At 54.1% G+C, this 21379-nt stretch overlaps 10 protein-coding genes across 10 annotated transcripts; 6 read left to right on the top strand and 4 right to left on the bottom strand.

Moving 5' to 3' along the window:
* Positions 1-33: 33 nt before the first annotated feature.
* SNOG_07648 (hypothetical protein) lies at positions 34-3669 on the top strand (the record flags this gene model as incomplete). The annotated part of the gene is made up of 2 exons (XM_001797929.1): positions 34-3128; positions 3177-3669. 2 exons carry the CDS (start codon positions 34-36, stop codon positions 3574-3576), a joined length of 3495 nt encoding a protein of 1164 aa, XP_001797981.1. The 3' UTR covers positions 3577-3669.
* Positions 3670-3859: 190 nt separating this feature from the next.
* On the top strand, positions 3860-4625 carry SNOG_07647 (hypothetical protein; the record flags this gene model as incomplete). Its single annotated transcript, XM_001797928.1, has 2 exons — positions 3860-4470; positions 4571-4625. The coding sequence occupies 2 exons, from the start codon at positions 3860-3862 to the stop codon at positions 4623-4625; spliced, it is 666 nt and encodes a 221-aa protein (XP_001797980.1).
* Positions 4626-5288: 663 nt separating this feature from the next.
* Positions 5289-6806, top strand: SNOG_07646 (hypothetical protein; the record flags this gene model as incomplete). Its single annotated transcript, XM_001797927.1, has 1 exon — positions 5289-6806. The coding sequence occupies one exon, from the start codon at positions 5289-5291 to the stop codon at positions 6744-6746; it is 1458 nt and encodes a 485-aa protein (XP_001797979.1). The 3' UTR covers positions 6747-6806.
* A 493-nt stretch (positions 6807-7299) lies between these two features.
* Positions 7300-8085, bottom strand: SNOG_07645 (hypothetical protein; the record flags this gene model as incomplete). Its single annotated transcript, XM_001797926.1, has 1 exon — positions 7300-8085. One exon carries the CDS (start codon positions 8083-8085, stop codon positions 7300-7302), a length of 786 nt encoding a protein of 261 aa, XP_001797978.1.
* A 723-nt stretch (positions 8086-8808) lies between these two features.
* SNOG_07644 (hypothetical protein) lies at positions 8809-10625 on the top strand (the record flags this gene model as incomplete). The annotated part of the gene is made up of 3 exons (XM_001797925.1): positions 8809-8945; positions 8967-9444; positions 9498-10625. 3 exons carry the CDS (start codon positions 8809-8811, stop codon positions 10623-10625), a joined length of 1743 nt encoding a protein of 580 aa, XP_001797977.1.
* A 116-nt stretch (positions 10626-10741) lies between these two features.
* SNOG_07643 (hypothetical protein) lies at positions 10742-11212 on the bottom strand (the record flags this gene model as incomplete). Its single annotated transcript, XM_001797924.1, has 1 exon — positions 10742-11212. One exon carries the CDS (start codon positions 11210-11212, stop codon positions 10742-10744), a length of 471 nt encoding a protein of 156 aa, XP_001797976.1.
* A 579-nt stretch (positions 11213-11791) lies between these two features.
* SNOG_07642 (hypothetical protein) lies at positions 11792-15249 on the top strand (the record flags this gene model as incomplete). The annotated part of the gene is made up of 6 exons (XM_001797923.1): positions 11792-11875; positions 11926-12014; positions 12063-13080; positions 13120-13798; positions 14003-14846; positions 14904-15249. 6 exons carry the CDS (start codon positions 11792-11794, stop codon positions 15247-15249), a joined length of 3060 nt encoding a protein of 1019 aa, XP_001797975.1.
* Positions 15250-16482: 1233 nt separating this feature from the next.
* On the bottom strand, positions 16483-16645 carry SNOG_07640 (hypothetical protein; the record flags this gene model as incomplete). Its single annotated transcript, XM_001797922.1, has 2 exons — positions 16483-16586; positions 16618-16645. The coding sequence occupies 2 exons, from the start codon at positions 16643-16645 to the stop codon at positions 16483-16485; spliced, it is 132 nt and encodes a 43-aa protein (XP_001797974.1).
* A 75-nt stretch (positions 16646-16720) lies between these two features.
* On the bottom strand, positions 16721-17841 carry SNOG_07639 (hypothetical protein). Its single transcript, XM_001797921.1, has one exon. It carries the CDS (start codon positions 17803-17805, stop codon positions 16909-16911), a length of 897 nt encoding a protein of 298 aa, XP_001797973.1. The 5' UTR covers positions 17806-17841; the 3' UTR covers positions 16721-16908.
* Positions 17842-18326: 485 nt separating this feature from the next.
* On the top strand, positions 18327-21236 carry SNOG_07638 (hypothetical protein; the record flags this gene model as incomplete). The annotated part of the gene is made up of 6 exons (XM_001797920.1): positions 18327-18386; positions 18473-18592; positions 18961-19148; positions 19275-19475; positions 19704-19772; positions 19967-21236. The coding sequence occupies 6 exons, from the start codon at positions 18327-18329 to the stop codon at positions 21234-21236; spliced, it is 1908 nt and encodes a 635-aa protein (XP_001797972.1).
* Positions 21237-21379: the final 143 nt, after the last annotated feature.

The raw sequence follows: 21379 nt of genomic DNA, 5'->3' as shown, positions 1-21379 counted from the left end.
GCTCCCTTTACCTTCTATTATCGTTTCGGCATCATGGCAGAAGCATCAGTACCTCAAGATGTGCCCAAAGATGCCGTAACTGCAACCCTCGATCTCCTCAAGCCACAAGAGGCAGAGTCGAAAACACTAAAAATCGAAAACACCGATAAGCGAGACACGCTGATCGAGGCTGAGAAGCGCTACCAGCAAGCATGGCAAGAGCAGGGAGTTTTCAATCCGGACGCGCCGTCTCTCGATGAAGAACCGTTTGACACCACCACACCCGACCAGCTGCACGAAAAGTATCCAAAATGGTTCGGAAACTTCGCCTACCCATACATGAACGGAACGCTCCACGCTGGCCACGGGTTCACTGCATCAAAAGTAGAATTCACCGCCGGATTCCAGAGGATGGTTGGCAAGCGGACCCTCTTCCCTCTTGGCTACCACGTGACAGGCATGCCCATCAAAGCATGTGCAGACAAACTAGTCCGTGAAGTGGAGCAGTTTGGACAGAACTTCGAGCGATGCCCAGTGGAGGATGTCATTGAAGACAGCGTATCAGAGCCGCCCGCACCCACTCAGGCTGAGACCAAGACCGACATTACCAAGTTCAAGGCGCAAAAGGGCAAGGCTGCGGCAAAGACTGTGAAGACCAAGTACCAGTTCCAGATCATGCTGGCGCAGGGCATCCCTCTTGAGGAGATTCACAAGTTCGCAGACCCGTTCCACTGGATTGAGTACTTCCCACCTCTAGCGAAGCGCGACCTGAACAACTTCGGTGCAAGGATAGACTGGCGAAGGCAGTTCGTCACTACAGATGCAAACCCATACTACGACTCATTCGTGGCATGGCAGATGCGGAAGCTGCTCGACTTGAAGAAGATCATTTTCGCGAAGCGCTACACCGTATACAGCCCCAAGGACGGACAGGCATGTATGGACCACGACAGGCAGTCTGGAGAAGGTGTCGGTGTCCAAGAGTACACAGGTCTGAAGATGAAGGTCGTGAAATGGGCAGACTCGGCCAAGGAGATCGAGAGCAAGCTTCCTCAAGGCGCAAGCGCATACTTCATTCCAGCCACCCTACGACCAGAGACCATGTATGGCCAGACATCATGCTTCGTCAGCCCCACGATCGAGTATGGATTGTTCAAGGTCACCGATACCGAGTTTTTTGTCTGCAGTCAACGATCTGCGCGCAACATGTCCTACCAGCCCGGCATCTTCCCCAAATGGGGCGAGTTCCCACAAGTAGCCAGCTTCAAGGGCAAGGACGTCATTGGCACTATCGTTGACGCGCCTCTTTCAGTTCACAAGGAGGTTTACATTCTCCCTATGGAGACGGTCAAGGACACGAAGGGTACCGCCGTAGTCACCTGTGTGCCATCAGACTCGCCTGACGACTACATTACCTCATTCGACCTCGCCAAGAAGGCAGATTACTATGGCATCCAGAAGGAGTGGGTCAAATTTGACGATATTCTCCCCATCATCGACACCCCAACGTACGGCAACCTCACCGCAAAGAAGCTGGTCGAAGACATGAAGATTCAGTCGCCCAAAGATGCAGCCAAGCTTGCAGACGCGAAGGAGAAGGCTTACAAGGAAGGCTTCTACAAGGGAAAGATGGTTTATGGCGACTTCAAGGGCAAGCCTGTGGAGGAAGCCAAGAGCCTGGTCCGCAAACAGCTCATCGATGCTGGTCACGCTTTCGCATACGCCGAGCCAGATGGTAAAGTTATGAGCCGAAGTGGCGACGACTGTGTTGCCGCTCTACTCGACCAATGGTACATGAACTACGGCACAGCAGCGAACGGTGGAGACGGCGAGTGGGCTGAGAAGGTGCGATCGCACATTGAGGGTGACCTCAACCTTTACTACCCCGAAGCCAAGAACCAATTCTTGCGAGTTGTCGACTGGCTGAGCATCTGGGCTTGCGCAAGGTCTTACGGTCTTGGTACAAAGGTGCCATGGGATCCATCTGTCATGGTCGAGAGTCTGTCGGATTCTACCATCTACCAGGCCTACTACTCTTTTGCACATCTCCTACATAAGGACATGTTCGGCAAAGAAGTTGGACCTCTCGGTATCAAGCCTGAGCAGTTCACAGACGATGCCTGGGACTACGTCTTTGGCCGACGAGACCGCTCCGATCTGCCTCAGTCTGACATCCCCAAGAAGTCTCTTGAGACATTGAGGCGGCACTTCGACTACTGGTACCCGCTTGACATGCGTACCAGTGGCAAGGACTTGATCCAGAACCATTTGACCTTCAACCTTTACGTGCACACTGCGATCTTCCCCAAGGAGAACTGGCCAAGGAGCTTCCGTGTCAACGGACATCTCATGCTCAACGGCGAGAAGATGAGCAAGTCTACAGGCAACTTCCTTACCATTGCTGGTGCTGTCGAGAAGTTCGGCGCTGATGCCACTCGCATTGCGCTTGCTGATGCCGGAGACGATATCGGTGACGCCAACTTCGAAGAGACTGTCGCGAACAGCAACATCCTCAAGCTCTTTGAGCTGCGCAAGTGGTGTGAAGAGCTGGTTCGCGAGGCCATCTACGTTGCAGACACCAAAGAGTACCTTGAGAAGAGGTCTACTGAACGCGTAAAGAACTCAGACGTCATACAGCGGAAGGCCGGAAGCAGCTACTTCCTCTTTGATGACATGTTCGAGAACGAGATGAACTTGCTGGTACACGAGACGTTCCAACACTACTCTGCGACATCATACAAGCTGGCACTCAAGTCCGGTTTCTACGACTTCACATCGGCGCGTGACTTCTATCGCGAGGCAACACGTGCTGCTGGTATTGGCATGCACGAGGACTTGGTCAAGAAATTCATCAAGATTCAGGCGCTTATGCTGACTCCCATCGCACCTCATTGGGCAGAATACATTTGGCTTGAAGTTCTCAAGGAGACATCTACCATCCAGAATGCGCAATGGCCCAAGGTCCCCGAGGCCAACCCTTCCCTCACCGCAGCTCGCGAGTTCGTCCGCCAAACACAATCAAACATCACATCGGCCGAAGGTGCGGCGGTCAAGAGGCTGTCGAAGGGAAAAGCAGCAAACTTTGACCCCAAGAAGGAGAAGAAGATTACCATATTTGCTGCGCAGGAGTGGCCCGCATGGCAGAAGAAGTAAGCAGCTTAATTCCTACTCTACCCACCAAGACTAACAAGACTCAGGTACATTGACCTCGTCTCATCCTCATATCCCAACCTCGACATTAAGTCTCTGTCAAAATCTATCGACAAGTCCGAATCAAAGAAAGCAATGCCCTTCATTAACGGTCTGAAGCGTCGTCTTGATAATGGCGAATCCAAGGAGACTGTCCTCAACCGTGAGCTCGCTTTCGATGAACTCAGCACCCTCCGATCCATGATCCCCGGACTGAAGCAGACCATTCAGAAGTGTGTCGAGGTAGAGATTGTCACGGTCAAGGAGGGCGGCAAGGAAGGTACGATTATCAAGGAAGACGGTAGTGAGGGTGAGGTCAGGTCCGAGCTGCCGCCAGCCGCGATGAGTGCAGAACCAGGAAGCCCAAGCTTTGCGTTTGAGAACGTCGAGGGTTTGGCTGTGCGGTAAACGATATGATTACCACGCGTTGACGACTTCTTGAACCATGTGTCATGAGCATGAGCATGAGCTGCATAGTAATTAAAACGATTCACGATTTGCATATAGTACGATGTTGACTAGAGCCGCTGTTCGTGACTAATCTGGTAGTGGTTAGCCTCATATCTACGCGGCACGGTATCAACTCTCCCAGCTACACTCCTTCGGATGTTTAAAACACATTCTAGAGTAGCAATTCCAATCGATCGGGACGAAGTTTTAGATGGAGCCAGACCACCATATCCCCCGCCACATGCTCAAAATCCGCAAAGACCTCCTCTACCGACTCCGCTGGCCTATCCTCTCCTCCCTCTCCTCAATCCAAATATCAACAGGCCCCATCTCCCTAACCTTCGACTCCGCCAACAATCGCACAACCAGCCTCGACACCTCCCAAACCTCTCTCGTCCCACTATTCTCATCCCCCCTTGCAGACAACAGTCTCTTCAACCCACCACTGTCCCGCGTCGACGAAATCTGTATGTCAGAATGCGCAGAGAGACAAGACTACTATGAGAGCCACGATGTGTTTGATTATAAAGCTCCGACTCCGTTGAGTATCCACAACGCCGACGACAGCCCCATCACCCTAGGCCAGTTCGTTGCGGAAGTTCATGCATACTACCTCACCAATGTGACTGCTATCAAGGAAGTCAAGGCGGAGACGTACGGCGTACCGAATGAGAGTGGCGGGCGCACGATTACTTGTGGGAAGCCTTGGTTGCCGGATGATGTGGGTTTCTGGTTTCATCGGGCGTTTTCGGTGGGGTTGGAGGGGAAGGTCAGGGTGAGTGTCGATGTTGTGGTTGAGGGGGATGCGTGGACGAGGAGGGGGATGGAAGGGTTCTGGGAAATGCAGTTGAGGTTGGCGGGAGTGAATGAGATGGGGAGGGAGACGATGTAGTTGGGGGCTGTAAGTTGCGGAGCGTGTTCTTGTTAATGAATTTTTCTATACCAAGGTCAGGTGCGACTACAACTCAGGCGTCTGGCCTATCTTGAACATTGATGAGAAGATGTAAACGCGTTGGAAACTTGGGATTCGGCACTAGCTAACCAGAGAATCATCCCATCTAGTGAGACGCTTCTGTGCACTACGGGAGACGCGCAACTGATACCCCATTCGCATCATGTGGCGGTGCAAAATATACTCCGTCGTACCACGCCTTCGGGAACCTTGGAAGTCCATGGACCTTTGGAATTGCATCATGGAGTGCATGCGCACTAGAAGAATCTGGTACCTCGGCTGGCGATCTCGGTACCATTAATCGATGAGCTAGCGAAAATTCGGAATCACATGGAGCGAGACCCTCTGCTATCATCCAGTGTAAAGTAGCTTTGCATTCAAGGTGCCTCGGCATTCTTGCTAGTATGCATGGAACCCCAGATTTCTATCCATTGCCTGGGAGTTGTGTCGCCGAGGCTCAGCCTGTAGTGTGTGTGTTGTGGAGTCGGATGCATCTCCGTCCGTGAATGTCGTGTGGCCATAATGGAGACTTTAGGTTTGGATGGCAGTTCATAAGAAACCACATGGCCGCTTCCGGTGCAGGGGATACAGGAGAAGAAGTGGAGAGCTTCACCGACTTAGCGCCATACACGTCTTTTAAACGAAGTGCTTCGCGACCACCTCCCCAGACACATAATCCCACGACCAATACCAGACTCCCCAACGACCCCAAGGCAAGATGGGTGTCTCTGAATATGACGTCATCATCATTGGTGCAGGCATATCAGGAATAAACACTGCATACCGTGTACAGAATTCTGCACCAAAGGGCACCACATATACGATTCTGGAGTCGCGCTCGAGTATCGGCGGAACATGGGACCTGTTCAAATACCCCGGATTACGATCTGACTCTGATCTGTACACGTTTGGATTTCCATGGCGTCCATGGACTGACGGGCCTGCAATCGCCGAAGGGCCCCTAATCCTGGAGTACATGAAAGAAGCCACACGCGATACCGGTATCGACAAGGCGATTAAGTTCCGGCACCGTGCCACCAAAGCCAACTGGGACTCAAGAGCACTAAAATGGACACTCGATGTCGACGCTGACGGACAAAAACAGCAGTTTCGCGGGCGCTTCATAGTCTTCGCCACCGGCTACTACGACTACGAAGAACCGCTCCACGCCGTGATCCCTGGGCTCGAGAACTTCGGCGGCACAGTCGTGCACCCGCAATTCTGGCCTGAGGACCTGGACTACGCAGGGAAAGAGGTCGCCATCATCGGCTCCGGCGCAACAGCCGTCACCATCCACCCCGTGATCGCGAAGACAGCCAAGCAAACGACCATCGTCCAGCGCAGCCCGAGCTACATCCTGCCCGTGCAGAACAGCGTCAGTCCGCTGACATCGGCGATGCGCTTCGTGTCGCCTGCGCTCGCGTACAAGGTCAACCGCGTGCGCTTCCTCATCTTCGGATACCTGCTCTTCTACTTCTCACGCGCGTTCCCCAGCACGGCGCGGAAACTGATCCGCGGGATAACCACCAAGGAATTGCCCGCGAGTGTCTCGCACGACCCGCATTTCAATCCCAAGTACAACCCTTGGGAGCAGCGGCTGTGCGTGACGCCGAATGGGGAGTTTTACCGCGCGATTCGCGAGGGCAAGGGCGGGATTTTGACGGGCACGATCAAGACGGTGACGAAGAATAGTATTGTGCTGGAGGACGGGCAGGAGTTGCACGCGGATATCATCGTCACTGCTACGGGGTTGAAACTCAAGGTCGCGGGCGGCATAGAGCTATCTGTCGATGGGGAGAAGTTTGATATTTCGAGCAAGTATATGTGGAAGGGCATGATGCTGCACGACCTGCCCAACGCGTCGCTGGTGCTGGGGTATACCAATGCGTCCTGGACGTTGGGAGCTGATGCGACGGCGCAGACGATTTGCAGGTTGCTGAACGAGATGGAGAAGAAGGGCGCGGGTGCTGTGGTGCCGAGGGTGGCGAATGCGGACGAGATGAAGGCTCTGCCTGTTCTTGATCTCAATTCGACATACATCAAGAAGGGAGAGGGTATTTTGCCGAAGACGGGCGACAGCGGACCGTGGAAGCCCCGGTCAAACTACTTCAATGATATCAGGGAAGCGAAGTGGGGAAGCATACATAACGGGTTGGAGTATGTCCAGAAGAGATAGATGACATGATGGCTGAGTCGATGTCTTTGACGTAGATGCAACGATATTTGCCGTATACAAGCTCTTGCTGTTCCTTTCGTACATTATATTGTGCAGCCATTTGGCGACGTTGGTGTTTTAGCATGTCTCTCTTCACACGAGTTTAAAAAAGGGGCCGAGCCTGAGACATGTTGAGTGGGATTTGATATTTCAGAGCAGCTTTAATGACAATCGAGAGGCGTATAAAGTATAGTAGTGATCAGGGTCCCAGGATCCTCTTCGGAGGCGGAGAGATGGCATGATGCAGCGTCCCGCAGCCTAATCCAAGTACCCAAAGGACTGAGGCTGAATACATGGAGCTTTCTTGACCCGCCCAGTCCAATCCTGAACCGGCGAAGCTCTAGCATAAGCCTACGATACCGTGGCTTGACCAGCGTGCTCGGGCTCGTCGGAGACGAAACCAAGTCCAGTCCGGAAAGGGCTTCAAGCAACGTATGGCAGGGCTTTACAGGTTGTCTGGCAACCAGACAGCATATCGTGGTGGTATCATGTTGTGGTCCAATCTGGCCCCCCTTCAGCCTGCTTTGCCTCCCTCTGTGTGCTCAGTCGCATGATGGCCTCCATTCAAGTGCAGCATGCGCTTGACGCTGTCTACGCTCTTCTCGAGATGTGGATGGCGCTCCATGAAGCCGCCGTGCTGTCCGTTTGCCATAGCACCCGTCACGCCGCGCTTCTTGCCTACGAGGGGGTCGATGAGACCTGGTCGTGGCGGCCACTCGTCGCTGTCCTTCCAGCCCTGGACGAGTGCCTTTGTCATGTCAGCCAGGTTGATGGGGACCGAGGGCGTGCGTGACGACACGACAATCTTCTGGTAGATGTCGGAATACGAGTTCGGCGTGATGGAGGCGCGGATGGGGTTCTCGTCGAGGAGGCGCGGGGCGACTGGCACCATGTCGAAGGCGTCTGGGCCGGCGTGGTCGAGGGTGCGGGTGCCGTATTTCTTGACGCTGGTCGCGCCTGTCCACATGTCCCGTCGCTCGACCCAGAGCCGCAGCCCCTCGTTGTGCTGCATCTCCTCCTCCAGCCGCTCTTTGCGCCTCTTTCTGCGCGCATCGCGTGTCTGCACCACGGCGTCGGCGATGCTGTCCGGGCTGTCGAACTTGTAGGGGCCGGCCTCCCCAGGGCCCGAGTCGCTGGACTCAGACTCGCCATAGTAGCGCTCGCACAGGCCTTGGGCGTCGCGCACCTCCTCGTCGGATGCCGACCAGACTGGTGGGACGTCTGGATAGGCCCAGTCGTTGCGCACGCGGTCCTGGAGAAATCGCTTGGCGGCCCTCGAAGCTGTCTGGTTGCTCTCCATGGCGAGTGCTTCGTGCTACACCCAAACGACGACTGCCGAAACGCCCCGGTCAGCGGGACGCACGCGACGGTGGAGATGTCGACGATCTGTGTAGCGAGCGGGCAGTCAGAGCGGGTGAAAGTCCGGGAGCAGGCGCGGGTACGTCTGTTTCTTGTTCGAATTAAGCGTGTCGTGTGGATCATGACGTGCACGCGAATGCAGGGAAGGAAGCTGTGGGGTAGCTAGCTTGCCTCCATCATTCACATCTTGGCCGTGGCTAGGGCGTGAATCGGGCGTGAATCGGGCCATCTTGAAAGTCACCAGTGCTCTCTCGCATCGTTGGACAATAGTCTGCACGGCCAGATGCATCAAGCTGCTTGCGCTCATTCAATCAAAACGACGAGGCGAGACTGGATAAATGATGATGCCGAGGCAGCTTCGCGCTATCTTATCACGACAACCCCGTCCTCGCAACGCATTAAGACACAAAGAGCGAGAGTTGCGAGGCCTCAGCTTCGGTAGCGGCGCAACTTCCCTTCTCAGCCAATTCTTCGATGTTGCAGGGCTGCACCAAAAGCCGTTGGCTGCACGGGCCGCAGTAGCGCCTCTTTCTAGTGGCATGTGAAGCTTGATCTATGGGTGCGCGTCCACTTCATATGTAGTCATTCGCCGGCTGCGTACCCATACCATGATACTTGCTGCCGTCTAGTCCAGACCGACCAGACTGTTCGTCTCACGCACAATATGCCTGGCTCGTCACGCCTCCCCGTCAGTCTCCGCGACACGTTCAATGCGCGACGGAGCTCTCCCAAAGGCCAGCTCGTTGCCCTGAACATCGAAGTGTACGTGACCTCCGACTCACAAGCGCCCATACAGGCCCTGTAGACTGACCGTACCCGTAGCATCCGGAACATTGTCTTCGTCCTCTTCTTGCTGCGATGGACGCGCAAGCTCTTCTACCAACTCAAAGGCCGTGGCATCTTCGGCTCCCTCGGTGACCTCTACCTTAGCATCCGCCGCTACCTCTACGGTGTTTTCCTGCGCCTGCCTGGTGTCCGGACCAAAGTGCAGACCCAGATTGCCGAATCTATCCTCAAGCTCGAGAAAAAACTCGTACCCAGCGGCCCCGGTATTGAGCGCATCATCAGCCTGCCCACCATAGGATGGAGCGAAGAGGATGTGCGCAAGAAGCTGGGAGAGCTAGCCGGCATGGAACATACCAAGTGGGAAGATGGCAGAGTTAGCGGAGCCGTGTATCATGGCGGCGAGGACTTGATCCGGCTGCAGACGGAGGCTTTTGGCAAGTTCACTGTGGCGAACCCCATTCATCCAGACGTCTTCCCCGGCGTACGCAAGATGGAAGCCGAGGTGGTGGCTATGGTACGAGACTCCCTCATCACACGCCCGTAGTTGTATGGCTGACACCACAACAGGTCCTCTCGCTATTCAGCGCTCCCGAAGGTGCTGTGGGTGTCACCACGTCCGGTGGCACCGAGTCTATCCTTATGGCATGCCTCTCTGCGCGCAACAAGGCTTACAAGGAGCGCGGCGTCACGGAGCCCGAGATGATACTGCCCGAGACAGCGCACACAGCGTTCCGCAAAGCTGGCGAGTACTTCAAGATCAAGATACATCTGGTCGAATGCAAAGCGCCCACCTACAAGGTCCATATCCCCTCCGTCTCCGCTCTAGTCAATCCGAATACAGTGCTGTTGGTCGGCTCAGCGCCCAACTTCCCCCATGGCATCATTGACGACATCTCTGGTCTCAGCAAGCTGGCACAGAAGAAGAAACTCCCTCTGCACGTCGACTGCTGTCTTGGGTCTTTCATTATTCCAATGCTGACCAAGGCTGGATTTGAAGCGGAGCCTTTTGACTTCCGTCTGCAAGGTGTCACCAGCATCTCGTGTGATACCCATAAGTACGGATTCGCTCCCAAAGGCAATTCCACCGTGCTGTACCGCTCCGACGACTTCCGCAAGTACCAATACTTCATCTCGCCTGACTGGTCTGGAGGCGTGTATGCTTCGCCATCAATTGCTGGTTCGCGGCCGGGTGCGTTGATTGCAGGATGTTGGGCCAGTCTTGTCAAGCAGGGCGAGAACGGTTACATTGATGCATGCCACAAGATTGTTGGTGGCATGAAGAAGATCGAGTCGGCTATCCGCGAAAGGCCAGAGCTAGCCTCTGACTTGAAGGTCATTGGCAAGCCTCTGGTTTCGGTTGTCTCCTTCCTCTCTGACACGATTGACATCTACGATATCGCTGATGGCATGTCGGGCAAAGGCTGGCACTTGAACGCATTGCAGAACCCGCCAGCCATCCACATTGCTGTAACACTGCCAATCGTCGCAGTTGTTGACAAGCTGATAGAAGACCTGGTCGAGGTAACGGAGGATGTCAAAGACAAGGAGCGACGTAGGATTGCAGAGGGCAAGGGCGCAAAAGGTGCTGTCAAGGGAGATGCTGCAGCACTATACGGCGTTGCTGGCAGTCTACCAAACAAGAGCGTTGTTGTTGACCTGGCCAAGGGCTTCTTGGACACCTTGTACAAAGCCTGAAAGGCAGAAACATAGTGGTGCAGGAGTTTTAGCTCCGATAAAGGTCTTGTGCATATTTCTAGCATTGTTGTACATGATAATCAATACCCGTGGATGATCATGGCATTTTCTCCCGCTCAAGCCTCTGGTAACCGTGCCGCCGTCTCTTCCAGAGGCAATTTCTTCCGGGGCCTCTTCAGATCAGCTTCAGTGACGCCGTTGACTCCGACCTTCGTCAGGCCCATGACGGCCGGGTCGCCCTTCTTCACAAACTCGTACAATCCAGGCAGCTTGTTCCCTGCAAGCCGAAAGGCGTCCCTGACCACTTGCTCGTGCAAATCGCCCTTGAGCTCGAATATGATCTTGCTCACCGCCACCCTCGCCGTCCATCGATCAAAGCTACCCTTTCCTTTTCCCATACGGCTCTCGTTGCCGCTGGTGTATACACCAATGTTCGCAGCAATGCGCATGTACATGCGGAACTTCATCCCCCTGAGGCGCTTCTTGATGGTCTCCTCGGCAATCTTAAGCTGATGGGCGCTGATTCGACGGTCATGGTCGCGCATCCGCAGGCCGTAGTCGCCCCAAACCACCGTGGTGCCGCGCATGCTGCCGCCAGTAGGCACTCGACACCGGCCCTTTCGAGATTTGCACGACTCACCACCTTTGGGAGCGAGCCAGTTCAGACGGGATGGGGTAGTGGAAAAGGCGCGGACGGCAGAGGCAGCGACAGGCGAAAGCAATTGGCATCGTGGAAAGCATGGCTGCTGGAGTACTTGAAGATGTTAGTCGATGCGGTAGTGATACTGGCGGGGAAGCGTGTACGTCGCGGCCGCGATGCTGACAGACTCATCTGGCTGAATTGGGCCGCAAGGTTTTGCGGTATCCTCGGCGGCGGCATGGTGGTGGTGATGTGTGGTGCCGTCACTGCCTAGGCCCTTCACCAATCGCTAGACATTGAAGTTCTGAAGTTCCGCCAAGACCTGCCACTAGCGTAGGCAGCGCAGGCGCGTCTGGGTCTAATGACTTCGCGAAAGCGCGTCAATGCCTGCCCGTCATCCGTCACCCGCGTGAGCGACGACTCTTCCATCCACCTCCACCCTCAGCCATTGTTGCTGCACTGCTGTTGTGCTACTTGCTTGCATATTTGCCTGCAGGCTTTTCGATTATATTACTCATAAGCGAGAATGCCGGCCGACATTCGTAGCTTCTTTGGTGGCGGGCCTACCAAAGCCAGCGAGGGAAGCCAGGGCTCGCAGAAGAAAGACGAGGTATGTTTCTATATACTGTATAAAAAGCATGCAGCTGATTTTGCCACAAGCCCAAGACCAAGAAAGCAGCGCCCAAAAAAAGTGGAAGGGCAAGCAGAGTCGTCGACGATTCCGATGATGAGGAGGAAGAGGAAGTCAAGTGAGCCATCATGTTTCAACTAGTTGAATCTCAGCTGAACATAGGCAGACCAACAAAGACCACACCCAAGAAGCCACCGCCAAAGAAAGCCAAGCGCGAACCGACTCCCGAACTCGAAGAGACCACCACATCCGACTTCTTTGCAGCGTCAAACAAGCCTAAAAGGACGGAGCCCGTAAAGAGGAAGAGCGCCGAGACGCCAAAGGCGACACCGAAGAAGGCCGCGGCACGCGTCTCCAAGACATCTACCCCCGCATCCAATGGCAGGGCTTCGGGACGAGCGAAGAAACCTATCAGGTCCTATGCTGAACGGGACAATGAAGACGAATTTCCAGACGACGACCTAGATGGTGCGGATGACATTTTTGGCGACGACATCAAGGGCAAAAAGCAGGACGATTACACAGAAGTCGCCGAGAGCGAGGATGACTTAGCCGTGAAGCTGCCTCACCGGGGAACACCTAAGATGCCCGCCAAGCAGCAAAAGAAGATTGTGGAAGAAGACGATTTTGAGCCAGATGACGAAGATGTCGACATGAAAGATGTGGACGCGGAGGCCGATTTCGTAGAGCCGACTGATGACGAGCAGGCCGCAGGAAGCAAACCCAAGAAGATATCAACGGCTGGTCGAAAGCGCAAGTCGCCGGATCTAGACGAAGATGAGGACGATTTAGAAGACGAGGAAGAGAAGCCGAAGAAAGGACGAGCCAAGAAAGCAACTGCAGCGAAGTCGCCCGTCAAAAAGAAAGCAAAGAAGGAAGAAGTCTCAGAAAGTGCAGATCACCAGGCCATCTACGACATGATACCTACCGTACGCGCACCTACACCTCCGCCCAAGGACAAGGACGCAAAATTTGACTGGCGAGCGAATGCTGGCCGCGCAGAGCCAGCACCGCTTCAAGGGGCATCCGGAGACATGCCTTCAGGATCAGATACTTGCTTGGCAGGCTTGAACTTCGTCTTCACCGGCGTTCTGAAAAAATGGGGTCGGACGGAAGCACAAGAGCTCGTTAAACGCCATGGTGGCAAAGTTACTGGTGCTCCCAGCAAGAAGACCAACTATGTCGTGCTTGGAACCGATGCTGGGCCCTAGCAACGTTAGCAGAAGATTCATGACTTGGGAATTCAGACCATTGAAGAAGATGGCTTATCGATGCTCATCGAGAAACTCACAGAAGTCGGCAACAAAGGTGACTCAAAAGCACAGGCGGCCTACAAGGAAAAGCAACGCAAGGAAGAGGAGAACATCAAGAAGCAGGCGGCCGAGCTCGAGAAGGAAGATAAGAAACGAGAAAAGGAAAAGAAGGCTGCCGATGTAGCCGCTGGTCGCACAACAGCTTCCGCTGCAACAGCTGCAGCCCAAAGCGACGGTCCAGCTGTTGACACCCGACTCTGGACGACCAAGTATGCTCCATCGTCTCTGAACCAGATTTGCGGCAATAAGGTTACAGTGGAGAGACTTCAGAGATGGCTGCAGAAATTCCCAAAGAATGTCAAGACAAATTTTAAGCTTGCTGGAGCAGACGGAAGTGGTGTTTTCCGTGCCGTCATGCTTCACGGACCTCCTGGAATTGGCAAGACTACAGCAGCTCACCTGGTAGCGAAACTTGAGGGCTACGACATCGTGGAGCGAAATGCAAGTGACACTCGCAGCAAGAAGCTGATCGAAGAGGGCTTGCGCGGCGTATTGAGTACCAACTCCTTGCATGGCTACTTTGCTGGTGACGGAAAGAAAGTCGAGTCGGCAAAGAAGAAGCTGGTTCTCATCATGGATGAAGTCGATGGCATGTCCGCAGGTGATCGAGGTGGCGTCGGAGCCCTGGGCCGCGGTTTGCAAGAAGACCGAAGTTCCCATGATCCTCATCTGCAACGACAGACGCCTGGCCGAAGATGAAGCCCTTTGATTTACGTCACTTTCGACATGCCTTTCCGACGACCAACTGTGGATCAGGTTCGATCTCGTATCATGACGATTGCTTTTCGGGAAGGGCTCAAGATGCCGGCACCTGTTGTCAATGCACTGATCGAGGGTAGCCACGCCGATATTCGTCAGGTCGTCAACATGATTTCGACAGCCAAGCTAGACCAGGAAGCCATGGACTTTGACAGTGGCAAGCGCATGTCGAAGAACTGGGAAAAGCATGTTATCCTCAAGCCATGGGACATTACTCAGAAGATTCTTGGAGGCGGCATGTTCGCTGCCAGCAGCAAGGCGACCCTAAACGAGAAGATCGAACTCTACTTCAACGACCATGAATTCAGTCCTCTCATGCTCCAGGAGAACTACCTCGGCACTAATCCTATGCAAGCCCTCAACTACTCTGGCAAAGAACAGAATCTGAAGAAACTCGAACTTGCTTCACAAGCAGCTGATAGTATCAGCGATGGTGATCTTGTGGACCGCATGATCCACGGCTCCCAGCAACAATGGAGTCTCATGCCGACACATGCAGTCTTCAGTTTCGTCCGCCCAGCAAGTTTTGTTGCTGGCAGCACGGCTGGTAATCAGACACGCTTCACATCGTGGCTGGGCAAGAACAGCAGCACCAACAAATTGAGCCGCCTGGTGAAGGAGATTCAAGCACATATGCGTTTGCGTTCTTCAGGCGATCGACACGAAATTCGACAGCAATACATTCCTGTTCTTTGGACAGAACTCGTTCAAAAGCTGCAAAAAGAGGGCAAGGATGCCGTCGGACCAATCATTGAGCTCATGGACAGCTACTACTTGACCAAAGATGACTTTGATGCTATCATGGAACTGGGTGTTGGACCGATGGATCAAGAGAAGGTTAAGATCGAGACGCAGGCCAAGGCAACGTTCACACGACTGTAAGTATACCGCCGTTCGTGCGATTGGTTATGTTCACTTGGCTAACACAAACACAGCTATAACCAACAGTCACATCCGCTACCATTCATGAAGGCGTCTTCTGTTGTTGCACCGAAGAAGCAAGCGAAGGAGAAACCCGATCTTGAGGAAGCGATTGAGGAATCCGACGATGGAGAGGTGATCGAAGAGGTCAAGGACGAGGACGAGGAGGCGGACTTGTCTAAGGACAAATACGTCAAACAGCCCAAGAAGAAAGCAGCGGCCAAGAAGAGTGCAGCCGCACCAAAGAAGGGCAAGAGAAAGGCTAAAGACGATGAGAGCGAAGAAGAGGCAGATGAAGACGTCAAGCCCAAGGGCAAAGGCAAAGGGAAGGCGGCGGTTGCAAAAGGAAAGAAGAAATGAGCGCTTTCGTAAACGTCTTTCTGCGTGCGTCCGGTTGTACTTTACTTGGGATCATCGGTGTCCTTGTATAGCTATTCAGAAGTCTTAGATGGGTTCGGCTGGAGTTCGTTCACGCGTCCGGATTACATGTAATAATAGAGGGGTCTACCAGAGCAGCACCTCGAGTGTACATTCACCATAGCAGCAAGCGCCGCTATTTTGCCAATACGTTTGTTGTATGCCTACCCTTTCCTACAATCGATTTTTGATCTCACCTCGTCGAGGCCATTAGCATTGCTCGATAGGGAGCACCTTGGCTCGAAAATCCAGCAGACTTTGACACAGCTGACAAACTAGCATCCAGAACAGTGGCATACGATCGATTTGCAGCCCGTGACGCCCCTCCATGTCGCCTCATGTCACCGCGGCCAGACCCGTCCAACGCAAATCTCCGCGCAAGCCTCTTACCACGATACTTTGGCATTCTCGTGTAAGATCCACAAATCATTTGCGCTAGCTCCGTGAACACGAACAGCCACCTCGTGTCAGGTACCTAGCAGGTACGGGAAGCCAGATTCTAGAATCCCCAAGTTTTCGAGACTACCATGTGGAAGTTTTCTGTTGGGTATTTGCGACGATGGAGTTTTACGTGAACACGAGAAGAAGCCGGGGCTGGGATACGGTGTGTATTGTCGAAACGAGACTCTGGTATATTCCAGACAGGCAAGCAGCGAAACAAGTTCCAGCTACATTACTGCCTTGTAACAAGTTTGTTTGAAACAGCTGCATCCACGACCCACAATAGCGCTCCCTTCTCGAACGCACCCGTTGCGAACGCACCCCCCACCTAGCCTGGTCTATACTACCCCGTCGTAATCCCCCCCCCCCCCCACTCGTGCGGCCGAACTTCAAACGAAACATGTTGCATCGCACCTGACGATTCTGGCAGAGTCGCCGCCGCAAAAAACGAACAGGGTAGGAGTGTGTTCGCGGGCTTTATCAATATTGGCCGAGAAACAATACCTGCTTCGTAACCGGGCTTCAGCCAAGAGAAGAAACCGGTCGACTTGCCACACACACCACGCGCGCGCATGCTGAGAAAGGGAAAGGGAAACGCATGACATCACCGCCTTGTGGCTTGCGCACGCAACAAGGCAACTCAGCTTGATTTTTTTTTTCTCTTTCTTTCTTCCGGCGTCATGAGTTGAGGCTTGCACATGCAACCATGTAAGCTTGCAGAGAATAGATACGCTACTATAGGGTTTGCAGGCCCGGTCGTGTGCCCGGCGATCGCTGCCCAGCTGGGAGGAAAGCCGTTGGGTCACGTTCGGCGCCATTTCGCGGACCGGGGTCACGAACTTGACCTGTCAGACGCGGATGATCTTGGACGAGAGACATGGTGGGGGGAATGTGACATGGGGAATGACCACGTAATGTATATTTGCGACTGTTCAACAGTGCGATGGATTTAAACTATGTAGACTACTAAATGGTGTGGCGCAATGTGGTAGTGAGGTAATGCGATGCTGATGCTGATGATGATGGTATCTCTGGAAAAGACATAACGCCGTAAATGCTCGTGAACTCGCTCAATATCTCCATGCAACCTTCGTGTGATGACCTGCGGTGACGCGCCGTCTATGTGGTGGGGAATAAACGCAAAAGAAAGGTAGATTGTGATCAGCAGCTGTCCTCGCTGGTTGTGGACTCGCTGGCTGTTGACTTGTCGGATGCTGATGCTGATACTGGCCCCAGTGTCCATCGCCAGTCGCGCGTTCTCTTGCGACGTCCTGCGACGGGCGTTTCCGGACAGGAATCGCTGTCATCCTCGGAAGACGAAGAGTCTCGCTTGTCGCCTGTCCGTGGTTGCTTGGGTCGGGGAGAGCTTTCTTGTGCAGAAGAGGCCTTCTCAGAGCTATCGGAGCAGAGCGAATGGCGTGTAGCTGAGAGGCTGGAGTCGGAGGATGCGGTTGAGGCGAGCGAGGACAGTGTAGAGACAGAAGCCTCTAGATCCGAATGGGCCAGAGTGTACTTGACTGTGGTGATCTCCTCTTCCAGCGGGGTGCGGAAAGACACGCGCTTCTCGGCGGGGAACATGGGCCGCGAGGCTGCCATCTTGCGCGGTATTATCGACCGTGCAGGGCTATTTGCGAGTATTGACGTAAGGTTGTGTGGCTGCTTGTAGGGTATTGGACTGGTAGCAGACTCCTGCGAGGCTGAGGTGAGCGCGGACGAGAGAGTAGACGCTGAACTCGGGGTGGTGGTGGCGCTGGTCGCATTCGGGATGCTGCTGTCTATGCAAAGGCGGGGCTTCGAAGGGCGCTCGAGGGCTGGGTATGCGTTGGAGAAGGTGTTGACTTTGGTGGGGGAGACGGCACTTAGAGTGTCAAGTCGCAGACTGGCGCCTTTGCCAAAACTTCGGGGGGTGTTGACGGTGCTGATGGAGAGCTTGGGACGCTGCGGGGCAGCGGGACCGCGCGGTATTATAGGCAGCGAGCTGGTCATGTTGGAGGGGGAGGCAGATGACGCCGAGTAGGCTGGCGGTATCGAGTGAGGGAATGACATAGTGGACAGCATCGTGACCTGGGCTGTTGACCGAACGCTGGACTGGTGGTGTGCGGGTGTACGGGTGATTCGGGAATGGGCACGTCGATGCACGTGGCCGGGGTGTGAAGCGGGAGGAATTCGATCGAGTCTCGCAGGGCAAGGCGCGGGAACAGAAGGTTATAGCGCAGCAAGCAGCAACTGCGGCCAACCCGCCAGGGCTACCCAGCCGCCTCTACTGCATCTCAACGCGCGGAGTCTCGAGTTTGCAAAGTGACTAGCCTGGATACGAAGCTACTGGCTCCCAAAATACACCGATACCAAGAATAGACCGTCAAGCGCTCGGGCTCTCCACCGTCGTAGTGGCGAACCGCGCTACAGCACGCTACCAATTGGCACTCGGGAGTCCACGCGGCCTTGGCAGCCCGTCCATGGAACGCTTCATGCACGTTTCGTAACTCCATCCCACTGCAGCCGCGACGAGCCCTCCGCGCATCGCACCTTCTTGTAAGCGCCGATCTCTTCCACGCCGACCATGGGCCGGGGTCGTCAACATGGACATGTCCAGTGCGAAGAAATTCAAGAGACAGATTGACACAACCGTAATCCACTTCGTACGCACGCAACCAACTCAGGCAACCCATCCCTGCGCAACACAGCCTTGCGGCAAGCCCACTCACTGACGCCTCCATCCCCCTAGGACTACGACGCTTTTTACGCAAGTGTCGTCGAGAATGAGTTTCCACATCTGAAATCGTTGCCACTCGCCATACAGCAGAAGCAGATTGTTGTCACATGCAACTACGAGGCCCGTCGACGTGTGAGCTCTTCTCTGTTTCGTTTCATCAATGTTTGCAGCCAGCCTTGCGGGAAGGACACAGTCACCAGGCGCAGCCGCCAATCGTGATCGCACTCGGGGGCCTCAGCCAATTTCCTGTTGTGGCACATCCGCCCGAGATCCTTCAGAGTGGCATACACCGCTCTTCTTGAAGCGTAATAGTGCACCACGTCTGGCTTCCAGTACACAACGATATACCCGGAAGAATTACGTGCGACGGTCTGCCAATCGCCGAGTAGTTGCAGAACTGCACACTCGCGAGACCTACTGTGTACATCAACATACTTCCATGTCACGAAGATCGAAATTAGTATTTGTTGGATCGCGTAAGCTGACTGACTTGCATGTAGGGCCTTTACAAGCTTCAGCTGATCTCAGAAGCGAAGCGACTCTGCCCCGATGTAGTCATTGTCCTGGGCGAGGACTTGACAAGATTTAGGAATGCCTCAAAGGAGCTCTACGCCCTTGTCAGGTCTTTCTCTTGGAACGCGCGCTGTGAGAGGCTTGGTTTCGACGAGGTTCGTCCACCAATTCTGTCGTCACCTGCATAGCTCGCTGTTCCCAAAGTCAGCATCACCTGCGATCATCTGAAGCATTCCAATTATCGCATCTCGCCCGTCTCATGGTGTTCACGCTGCTATTTATAAACATTTCTAAGGTACAGTCAGGTCTTTATGGATGTCTCCGACATCATCGACTACAACACGGGTGTGCTGAACTCCAGCAACCTCAGCAATTCATTTTTCTGCCTCTCCAAGACCGATCCTACTCTTGGCTTTGAATTTGACGCAACAAGACTGGCAGGTTATGCTTTTCCAGATGCATTGGAGCACACTTTAGGTAAGCGCAGAGTCGAGACCGCTGGGTCCAATGTGGCGTAGCTGTCACAGTCTACCGATTTCTCATCATGAGAGACAAGGCTGACGGGCGCTGCACCTGCGGCACGCCGCGGCTAACAGTGTTGGTTATTAAGCGCTCAGCCACTAGCGCTTGCGAGTAAGCTTCACCAGCCGTGTCAGAAGGATTCCAGTGTCCTTGCACGTTGGACGGCACAGCACCGAAATGGGCTGCTCAGTAGTGCAGTGTCTCTTAGGCTTGATGAGAACGAAACAACTTTGCTCGGCAATGCCAGCTCCGGTTGTTTCACCAAGACCTTGATGCTGTGTGACAGGTCTTGAGTGTTTCCTCTACTCTCTGCTCAACGTGCAGGGACGCTGTGTAGTAGTCGTTTAAACATGACAAAACATGTCTACAAACTTCAGCATGCTAACATGTGATAGCCATCACTACACCAGTCGACCTTTTGCAGCTTCGACTACTGCTAGCAAGTCATCTAGCCCAGTATATACGAAACAGGCTTGAACAGGAGAAAGGCTACACTGCCACTGTTGGTATATCAACGAACAAACTGCTTGCCAAACTCGTTGGCAACCGGCACAAACCCAATGCACAGACGACATTGTTGCCCCCATACACGTCTGACCACACCGACATTAGTGACAATGTGACACTGTTCATGGACGATCACGAAATCGGCAAGATCCCTGGCATCGGCTTCAAAATTGCACAGAAGCTACGTACTCACGTCCTGCAAAGACCCGCGGCTATCGACACCGGACTGGTGTACGGAGGCACCAAAGAAAGCGTGCTTGTACGCGATGTCAGAGAGTATCCCGGCCTCGGTCCAGAACTGCTGGAACGCCTACTAGGTGGAAATGGCGCTCCCCATGGCATCGGCGCGCGAATCTGGGAACTTCTGAATGGATGCGATAGTGCAGAGGTCGGCCAGGCCAGGCAAGTTCCAACGCAAATCAGCATCGAGGACAGCTACATTCGGCTCGACACCATCAACGAGGTCACCAAGGAGTTGAGCATGCTGGCAGCTAGCCTCTTGACGCGCATGCACGCAGACCTGCTCGAGGACGAAGAAGAGGAAGCTGCGCACGATGCACAAAGCATCCCTTCAAAGCGCTGGCTCGCCCACCCCAAAACCCTGCGTCTCTCCACACGCCCGCGCCCGCCGCAGAATCCCGATGGAAGTCGCAACCGCTCTTTTGCGCGAATATCCAAGTCCACGCCAATGCCCAGTTTTGTCTTCAATCTCAAAGACAGTGTTGAAGGCATTGTAGAGCGGTTGGTCAGGGAAACTCTTCTGCCGCTGTTTCGCCGGCTGCATCCTGAGAAGAGCGGGTGGAATTTAAGTCTGGTCAATGTTGCGGCTGCGAATATGGCGGATGCGGCGAGGGAGAGGGGCGGGGTGGGGAGGGATATTGGGAAGATGTTTAGACAGCAAGATGACGTACTGAAGCAATGGAGAGTTTCTGAGGGAGATGGTGGGATGGGGGATATGGAAGGGATTCTACCTGTTGTTGACGGGGAACAAACTCCGCTAGCTGTTGATGTGGATGACGAGGCAGAGCTGAAAGTACCCAGACTGCTGACGAGCAATAGTGGGTCCGAAGACATACCTACGCCGTCACAGGAAGCACCGGATGTCGAAGAGTGTGACTGGCAATCTGAGGATGAGGAAATGGGCGATGCGGAGTCGTATCGATGCGAGGTTTGTGGTGCCGTCATGCCTCTGTTTGCTATGTTTGCGCATGATCGGTTTCATGCGCATTCTTGAGTACAGGCTCCGGTGCAAAGGCTTCGATACTCTAGACGGTATCAATGCAACAGATTAGAAGTGGATGTTGGGCTAAGCAGTTGATGTACACAAACTCTAGTCTTTTGTTCCTGCATTCGCGAGGCACATGTTCATGAGGCAGG

Source organism: Parastagonospora nodorum (assembly GCF_000146915.1).
Source record: "Parastagonospora nodorum SN15 chromosome Unknown scaffold_11, whole genome shotgun sequence".
Lineage (NCBI taxonomy): Eukaryota > Fungi > Ascomycota > Dothideomycetes > Pleosporales > Phaeosphaeriaceae > Parastagonospora > Parastagonospora nodorum.
This window is presented reverse-complemented; position numbering and strand designations above follow the sequence as displayed.